Source organism: Quercus suber, unplaced genomic scaffold (genome assembly GCF_002906115.3).
Source record: "Quercus suber isolate HL8 unplaced genomic scaffold, Cork oak 2.0 scaffold_366, whole genome shotgun sequence".
NCBI classification, from domain to species: Eukaryota; Viridiplantae; Streptophyta; class Magnoliopsida; order Fagales; family Fagaceae; genus Quercus; species Quercus suber.
In genome coordinates, this window is record NW_027069818.1 from 94,885 (window position 1) to 104,631 (window position 9,747).

At 35.0% G+C, this 9,747-nt stretch overlaps 1 protein-coding gene across 1 annotated transcript; it reads right to left on the reverse strand.

Moving 5' to 3' along the window:
* Positions 1-2,489: 2,489 nt before the first annotated feature.
* Positions 2,490-9,732, reverse strand: LOC111993927 (uncharacterized). The gene is made up of 3 exons (XM_024025767.2): positions 9,494-9,732; positions 3,453-3,633; positions 2,490-3,018 (listed from the first exon to the last, which is right to left on the reverse strand). Exons 2-3 carry the CDS (start codon positions 3,609-3,611, stop codon positions 2,851-2,853), a joined length of 327 nt encoding a protein of 108 aa, XP_023881535.2. The 5' UTR covers positions 3,612-3,633; positions 9,494-9,732; the 3' UTR covers positions 2,490-2,850.
* Positions 9,733-9,747: the final 15 nt, after the last annotated feature.

Sequence of the window (9,747 nt, forward strand, 5' to 3'; positions counted from 1 at the left end):
CAATCTATGACATTCACTTTTGATAATAACTTTTTATCATTAGACCAACACACTAATTAATTTTTAGTATAAACGAAGATTGAATCTTAGATTTCTTATTCAACCATCAAAAATTTTACTAATTAACTAATTATAACTCATTTCCTCTCTAAATATATTTGTACGAAAAAGTGAGATGGTTATAAATGAATTGTGGGTGACTCATGACTAGTAGTTAATGGTTAGCCATGTTGTGTCATTTTCAAGTTAATTGTAAGGGACACCATTATTTGAGAGAGAAGTAACAAACACCGAAAACTTCTCCTAAACTAGAGCAACAAACCCACCAACTCATTGCCTCTATGGGCCAAGGTGACTTTAATATCTGTGAGGACTTTTTAATCTTTCCTCTTTTTGGGTTTTTGTGCAGTGGCTTGGAATTAAGGTTTTCTTTTTTTGGGTGGCTGGGCTCATTACCCCTATGGGCCATGGTGTAAGCTGGTCACTTTAATTACTGTGAGGACTTTTTAGTCTTTTCCCTTTTTGGGTTTTTGTGCAGTGGCTTGGAATTTTTTTTTTTTTTGGGTGGCTGGGAGAATGGCCTAACTGATAATCAAAAGTTACAGGGGAAGATCCCCACTGATAATCAGTTAGTCAAAAGTTATAGGAGAAAATCTTAAAGGGGAAGATCCTATAGTATGTCTAACGTCACTCTCATGTTTTCTAACTATTAAATTATATATAAAATATTGATATGTATTTTAAAAGTTTAACCATTAAATTATATGTTTTTTATGTTTTTAATACATATGTCAAATTGTGTGCCAATCAGATGTTATTTACTATATGATCTATAATTTTTTTTTTTTTTTTAATTTTACTAATTAACTAATTATAACTCATTTCCTCTCTAAATATATTTGTACGAAAAAGTGAGATGGTTATAAATGAATTGTGGGTGACTCATGACTAGTAGTTAATGGTTAGCCATGTTGTGTCATTTTCAAGTTAATTGTAAGGGACACCATTATTTGAGAGAGAAGTAACAAACACCGAAAACTTCTCCTAAACTAGAGCAACAAACCCACCAACTCATTGCCTCTATGGGCCAAGGTGACTTTAATATCTGTGAGGACTTTTTAATCTTTCCTCTTTTTGGGTTTTTGTGCAGTGGCTTGGAATTAAGGTTTTCTTTTTTTGGGTGGCTGGGCTCATTACCCCTATGGGCCATGGTGTAAGCTGGTCACTTTAATTACTGTGAGGACTTTTTAGTCTTTTCCCTTTTTGGGTTTTTGTGCAGTGGCTTGGAATTTTTTTTTTTTTTGGGTGGCTGGGAGAATGGCCTAACTGATAATCAAAAGTTACAGGGGAAGATCCCCACTGATAATCAGTTAGTCAAAAGTTATAGGAGAAAATCTTAAAGGGGAAGATCCTATAGTATGTCTAACGTCACTCTCATGTTTTCTAACTATTAAATTATATATAAAATATTGATATGTATTTTAAAAGTTTAACCATTAAATTATATGTTTTTTATGTTTTTAATACATATGTCAAATTGTGTGCCAATCAGATGTTATTTACTATATGATCTATAATTTTTTTTTTTTTTTTGCATAATTATAAACTACAAAAACTTGCAATTTAAACAATTGATTGATAACATAACTATTAATCTTTGATTTCCTCAAAATTTTGCAAGTATGAAGATTATAAGAAAAAAAATATAATTTAACAGTAAATTTGTCAAAATTTACTTCTAATAAAAAGATATTAATTGAAATTGTAACATTATGTTACAACCAAATTTGTAACCAAACGTTGTCCATATATATATATATATATATATATAAAAGCGTTAAGTTCAAGTTACACTCTAAGTAATATTACACCACTCAATAACAAGTTATTAGATTCATATTATGAAAATCTCACTACTAGATTATATGTTTTATATGTTCTTAACATGCATATCAATTAGATATTATTTACTATTTAATCCATAAAATCATCTTTTATGTATTATTTTAAACTATAAAAACTTGAATTCAAACAACTGATTAATAACATAACTATTGATCTTTGATCATTTTAAAATTTTGTAGACATAAAAAATATACAAAGATAATGTAATCTAAATGGTAAATTTATCAAAAAAAATCTCTTCCACTTAAAAAATTGAGTGGTATAACGTTACTTAAAGCTACATCAAATATACCTTGAATTCAACCCTTAAAAGAAAAGCAATCTTACAACAATTGATGGATTCAGATTAGGTACAATGTACTTGATGTAATTGTAATCAATGGCTGAGATTAAAAGTGCAAAAAGTAACGTTTAATCTCAATCATTAAATAAAATATATTAAAGAAGAGTTAAAAAGTTAAAATTAAAAAGTAAAAAATATATAAAAAAAAATTTGTGAGAAAAAATAGGTGAATTGCACCTACTCTCGATCCACAATTGATAGCCATGGACCCTGAAGTTTTCGGTTTTCGTGAAAATATTAATTGCACAATTTGCAGCTTGTTATCATTTGCTAACGAAAATTCCGCCAACAACAGTACAGTATACAGTCTCTACAGTATTGTTTTGCATCCGTTCAGAGATTGCTCCAATAGCATTGTAGCTTTAATAACTTTACATTTAATACGGTGTACAACTATTAATGATTTTCAATTTACGACAATTACCATTATAGTGATCCATAGTGACCCTTAAATATTAATGGCATCTTCATACGAAGGAAGATTGAAGGGCAAATGGACCTTTAACATCGTGAATATGAAGATGTGGAACTTGCACCAAACTGAAACCTGGGTGAATTTTTACAATTTGAGCATTACCAACAGGAACTTGCATGGTCCCAGCCTAGTTTCCCAGAATCTGCTGTCGTTCAAGCCCAATAACATGTTCAGTCAAAGGGCTTGCATTGTCATTTGTAGTCTCATTATTGTCTCTACACTGCTGCAATTGTTCTCGGAGACTACGTACAAGTTCATTAAGTCTCTGAATGCTCTTCTCTTGTGATAAAATGATCTGCAGCAAGTTTGACACGTCAGAAAGTATCAGAGAGCTTGACACATATATAGGCCTATACACTTAGATTAGGTTAGAATATAATTTTTATTTTGTATCCAAAAAAAAAAAAAAAAAGTATCAAAGAGCTTGATTGATATGGCACAATAGAAATTGACAAGCGAATTCATAAGCTTGCAACTGCTAAATTAGGAGGTAGAAACTTGTTAACTAAGTAACCAAATTCATAAAAGAAACATGCTCAAGAACCAGCAATGTATTGATTGTGTAGCATGTGTAGAAAAACATGCATTTCAAAGAATTTCAACTGCCTACCGATAAACTGAAAGCATCTTAAAATTCAAAAGCATTTTGCACAAACACCATCTTCACTCACTAACCAAATTAAAAGGGGCACACATGAAAATAAATAAGGTTGGCTTTTAAGTTTTAACCTTCTCTTTTACAACTTCTTCCCGCTTTGAAATTTGGTGCTGCTTCTGTGAGATGCTCGGAGTTGAGTCAAGGTCAATCACAAGCTGTTGTTTCCATTCAAACTGAGAAGTGATTATGAGTACAAGCAACAGGAAAACAAGCAACATGGGTCTCGACATCCTTACAAGCAGCTCACAAAACCTGTTCAGCATTAGAAGTACAAAAAATATCATTGTCCACTCTTGCCATTCAATTAAATCTCCCACAACGAAACCCTCATTTTGACACAAAGAAAACCAGGGAAAAGAAAAATAAAAATAGAGTATAAAAAGAGTTATATATGTTACATAATAATATTTTAATTAGCATATACTGAATACCTCCTCAATTCAACCTCATAGCCATATGGGGGTACCCTTTAGAGTATGTGACTTTCCAACAATGCATCCCCAAAATTTCAAAATTCTAAATTGAATTCAAGTCATTCCTTTCCTTAGCAACCAAAGAACATTAACGTTAACAGGAAGTGGTATTGTTAACACAAGCCCAGCAGGGGGCTGAACTATTGTGTTAGCTGGGCTGGACAATCAATTAAAGGCCCAAGCCCTTAAAACCCATGGCATGTATAGGTGAGAGACTCAGAGCTGGAGTTATAAACCGGGCTAGTTGTTAAACTTGGCAAGATGAGTAAAGAGAAGTTGGAAGGGTGTGGGCAGTTCAAATAACTGGGGAAAGGAATCAGCGTGCGTTATACAAGTTTGGAAAGAATCCGGTTAAGTGTGTTCATAATAGCTTCTAAGGTGATCGGAACACATACACAGTGGGGTCAAGTTGGATCAACAAAAGTTCTTGACTCTCAATTGTGCATTTGCACTGACCATGCGCCGTAGGCTTCAATAATGATTTCAGCTGCAAGACAAAGCATAATAGTAATTCATAATGAAGGAAGAAAAGATATAAGTGATGCAATCAGTGGCAGTGATGGGCTCAGTTGGACAAAGTTATTTTGCGAGATGGAAGTGGTGATGAGAATGGCTTCACAGGTTTGAAAGTGGCACTATATGAAGGTCCCATGGAACTTCAACCATTAGTGACCTACCCACAAAAAGATTTGAGACAAAGGATGACAACCAAGATGTAGACCTCTCTAAATGGGTGATGCTATGATTAAAGAGCTTTAGCAAATTCTTGGGAACATAATTTACAGGATTTTGAGGCAAGATTGTGAGGTTGTTCTCTAAAATTGAATAATATAATAAAGCAAGGTTGCTTAACAGAGTCCAAGAAATGTAGCTAAGGAGGTGTGGGAACCGAAAATTATGGCTTGTTCCCTTAATTACAACACAAAGGAGATTGAAATGGAGCAGTATCAAGAAAGGCAAGAGTCTTTCTATTATAATCATCATGCAACTGAAAACTTTATCCTAGAATGTTTGGGGGTTGAATGATGGAGAGAAAAGAACAAGAATTAACAATCTACTGCAGCACTAGAAAACAGTTGTATGCTTTCAAGAAACCAAGATGGTGCAAATGATAGAAGTATAGTTAAAAGCATTTGGGGGGATAATTTCATAGATTGGAGTCATTTAGACTCATTGTAAGCTTCAAGAAGTATTCTGCTGATGTGAGATAAAAGAGTTGTAGAGAAGCTTGAAGATGCAGTTAGGCTGTTATGGATTATTCTGTTTCATGTAGATTTCAAAGTGTGGATGATGATTTTAAATGATTTTTTTTTTTTTGGAGTTTATGGTACTATTGCTAATGCAAAAAGATGGCGGCTTTGGACAGAGTTGGCAGGTATCCAGAGTTGATGAAGGGTGCTTTGGTGTATAAGGGGGATTTTAACATAATTTGCTTCCCAAGTGAAAGGAGGGGACATTAAGAATAATGACAGGGATTTGGGATTTTTCAGAGTTTATCTACGAACATGGCTTCATAGACTTACCAACGGAGGGAGGTATTTATTCTTGGTCGAATAACCATGATCCACCCTCAATAACCAGATTAGACAGGTTTTTGGTCTCACCCAATTGGGTCGAGCATTTTACAACTAGAGTCAGAGGTTTCTTCAAAGACCACTATCAGATCATTTTCCTATTTTACTTGATAACAATGGTGTCAAGAGGTGAGAATTATTTTAATTTTCCGAAATTGATGGGGAGCTATCATAACCAGGGGTCTCCTGGTTATATATTAGCTCACAAAGTCCAATCCTTGAAAGTGATTTGAAATTTTGGAATAAGGATACTCTTGGAGATGTTTCAGTAAGGAAGGAAAAACTTTTAGAGGAAATTAGGAAGCTGCATGGTGTTAAAGATACTATGGCCCAAGAGATCAAACCTAATGTAAGCCCATGTACTTGTAGAGTAAGCAAACTAACCCTAGGGTTGGTCTAGAGTTCTCTACTATGTAAACCCTACATTGAGCCATTGTAATTAAAACTTCAATAGCTATCAAAGGTTTTCCACTATGGGTGTAAGGCCCAACCACATTAAATCCTTGCTTTGCTTCCACTTTTCTCTCCCGCAATCACTCAACAACTATAACATGGTATCGGAGCTAAGCTGATCCATTCCCTTTGAATTTCCCAATTTCACAAAGAAAAAAAGAAAAAAAAAAATCCATAGCCATCACAGATAGGCTGCAAGGTGGTGCACAACATCACAAATCTGGACGGTGTTGCCACCCACATCCTGCACAAGTAGCAAATATGTCCCAGTTGGTCAAGAATCCAACCAAGTCCTTCATTTTTTTTTTTTTTTTTTTAAACTATCTCTTTTCTCTTTGTCATGGCCTTGTCAAAGGGCATTGGTACTTATGAACACATGCTACAGTCATAAAACACAACAAAATCTCCCATCACCAAGTTTGATTCAAGTACCCAAACCCATCCAAGTTTCTGTCAAAACCCAAATGAAGCCCAAGGTCACCATCACCTTGGCCAAAACCCTAGTGTTGCCACCAAAAACTGCTTTAGATCCACCATTCATGGTGCCATTAATGCCACAGCAACCTAGCTTATCAAAACCTAGTTGCAAGCTAGTCTTCATTGATGCCAAGCCCAACAAGATATGCTGTGTGGTGCATGATCTCCAACACGTCCACCATGTGTGCTTTGCCTCCGACGACACGTAACTGATCATCAATCTTGGATCCTCTGAGCATTGACACCTCCAAATCTACTTCCAATAAGCCAATAGTCTTTACATACCTAACTTGACTATACATGTACTGGTGCCAGAACCAGGGCCAAAATAGCTGACTCCTGAAAGGCTGCTGCTCATGTAGGTGGTTGTTTCAATGTTTCATTATGGACTGGATACAAGTAGCCCATTCAGAATTCCATTTCTTCAAGACTTGGTGTACTTTGACATGTCGTCATCAGCACAGAAATATAGGCAGATAGTTCTGCTGCACTGAATACACTCTGAAACATGGGTATAGCATGCATTAAGGTACTTCTCAAAGTTTTCTCCCCAATTACCAAAGCAATGTCACCAAATCATAGAAATATTGGAGGCTTACAAATCAATACAACTGTTTGCTTGACAAATCTTTGAGAAGCTGGGTCATTATTTCCATAGCCTTCTCCAAGCCCACTTCTTCAACAAAAACAAAGGTGGGTACCTTGCAAACGACAAATGGGCTCCATGTAGCTCCAACAAAACCACAAAAATAAATAAAAGGGATGCCACACATGCATGGCCACATGGCGTTATAGGGTGTTGCCATGTTAGCCCTAGCCATGTCAGTATGCCATGCTCTGTCACGTTTTGACACAGGGTCCTGCCATCTCAACCAAACATCAGTGTGTCACATTACCTACCACGTCAACATGGGTGCCACATCAATTTCCATGTGAGCGTCTCACTCAGGCCCATGTGCCACACATTTAGCATCATGCAGGCCCACGAGCCTCCAAAATCATACAGGCCCACGCTCCATCATGAGACCACATGCACCAACATATCTAACCACCCAACAACTTTAACAAATGGATTGGAGGAAGGAAACTTGATTATTGAAGAGGAACTTATAAGGAAAGACTCTAAAAAGGAGGCTCAAAAGATAATGCTCACAGAGGAGACAGGTTGGAGGTAGAACTTTAAGGGCTCTTTGGCTAAAGGGAGGGGATAAGAAGACTGGGTTATTTAATCATTTGGTTGATTCTCACTGAAGGAATAATTTCATTGGAAGCCTAAAAATTGGTGATGCCACCAACCAAGATGAAATCAGGGAGCATATTGAACAATTTTACAATGATCTTTACCAGGAATAGGAAGCTTGGAGACCTAGAATGGATGGGATGTTGTCGATGCAAGAACAGCAGCCTTTTCAGAGTGACAATGAGAGGAAAAGTTCTACATGCCTTAAAAAGCATGAATAGAGACAAAGCACCAAGTCCAGATGGGTTTACTATTACTTTCTTCCAAAACCACTGGAGTGTGGTAATAAAGGACATAATCAGCTTCTTCATTGATTTCCATGACCAAGGAATGGTTGAAAAAAGTCCAAAAGCTTTCTTTGTGGTTTTGATACCAAAAAAAGTGGAAGAACTTTAGGCCCATTAGCCTTGTGGGAGTACTTACAAAATTTTGCCAAAGTACCATCAAATAGATTGAAGGGGTTTTGTAAGCGATAGTGATGGGGAAGTGCAAAGAAAGTTTTAATACAGTTTAATCTTATTTTAATAGTGGAAGTCAATTAGATTTTTTTTGGTCAATTGGATTTCATTTTAATGTCTTACTAAACTCAAGGAAAGCTATCCTGAAAATTTTTTCTAATAGCTGTGGACAGAGATGTCAGTAGCAGATTATGATCTAGAATACATAAATGATTTCTCTTATTGGAATCCATTACTTTCTTGAGAGCTTCATGATCGAGAGCTAGAATAGATGAAACAGTTTTTGGATGACCTATGTGCTACCAAGATCTGTGAAGAGGAGATAGAAAATTTGGTGATGATCCCATTGAAAAACTATTGTTTTCAAGCAAAGAGTTCCTACAAGGCACTGAGAGAAAGGAGGGGAAATTTTTTCCCTTCGCAAAGCATATGGGAAGTTCATGTACCACAGAAGACCTTTTTCTCATGGTGTGTTGCACTGGAAAATTTTTTAAACATATAACCTGAGGAAGTGAATGATAAATATTATGGATTGGAGTTATATGTCTAAAAATCATGGAGAGTCAATGGATCATCTCTTTCTCCATTGTGCAGTGGCTTGAGAAATGTGGGCTCTAGTATTTTCTTTGTTTGATGTTTCATGGGTAATGCCTAGTCCCATGATAGACTTATTATCTTGTTGGAAAGGACAATTTGGCAAAAGAAAAGAAGCAATGGGGAGACTTTGAAAGTTATTCCATTGTGCTTAATGCGGTGTATTTGAAGATAAATCATTGTTTTGAAGGGAACGAGTTACATTCAATGAAGCTTAAATTTTTTTTTTTTTTTTTTTTTTAATTTTAACTTTATTGGGAAGACTTTATACGAGTGGAATTCAGCATCTGTTGTGTTTTCTAGCTCAAACTTACTAGAGTTCTTGGATAGTTTGGGTTTTTGTTAGTTTCTTTACTGTATCCCCATATACTAAAGTAACTCAAAGCAATTAAACTATCATTCCAGAATCTAAAGTAACTCTCACAATAACTATACCAAAGATTAGCCAAAACGTATAAATAAACAAACAAGTAAGAGATTAATACAAATCAATAAATAATAAAAGTAAGCAATTAATACTGAAAAGAAAGCAATTCAACCATAGAACAGAACAACAGTTACAAAATTAAAAGGCAGAATTTCTGCTTTATCAATTTGAGTAATGTTAAAATTAGGTTCAGTTCAACTAATTATATAATTAAGTTTTTTCATTTACTTTAAGCAATTAATAGAAAAAAGGAAAAAAAAAAAAAAAAACCCATAAAATTAAGGTCCCAACTAAATTAAAAACACTAAATTTAATTTCTTTTCGAGCCTGCTTTTCTCAGCTACCAAACAGAAAACAAAACTCATGATCAACAAGCAATACAAAATGGAATACTAAAAAGAAAGAAAAAAACTCACAAATCAATGTCAGCAAGAAAACCCCAAATTCATGATAGAATTCGTCTGGATTCCAGCCAGTTCTTTGAACTTCTTTTCTGAGTAGCAGAAACGCTATTATGTAACTGCGTTTGCTTGCTTTTTTTTTGGGGGGGGGGGAGTTTTCTTTTTCCTCAGTAATCAAGAAAAAGTCTGTGTGTTTAGTATGATTTTGTCAATGAAGGTACTGGGGTTTTTTTTTTTTTTTTTTTTTTTTTTTTTTTTTTTTTTTGTTT

Bases quoted from the DNA above. Each gene is read 5' to 3' on its own strand.
- LOC111993927 (XM_024025767.2), bottom strand. From the start codon at position 3,611: ATGTCGAGACCCATGTTGCTTGTTTTCCTGTTGCTTGTACTCATAATC. The intron at 3,019-3,452 runs GTTAAAACTTAA...AACTTGCTGCAG, and splicing joins AAGAAGTTGTAAAAGAGAAG to ATCATTTTATCACAAGAGAA.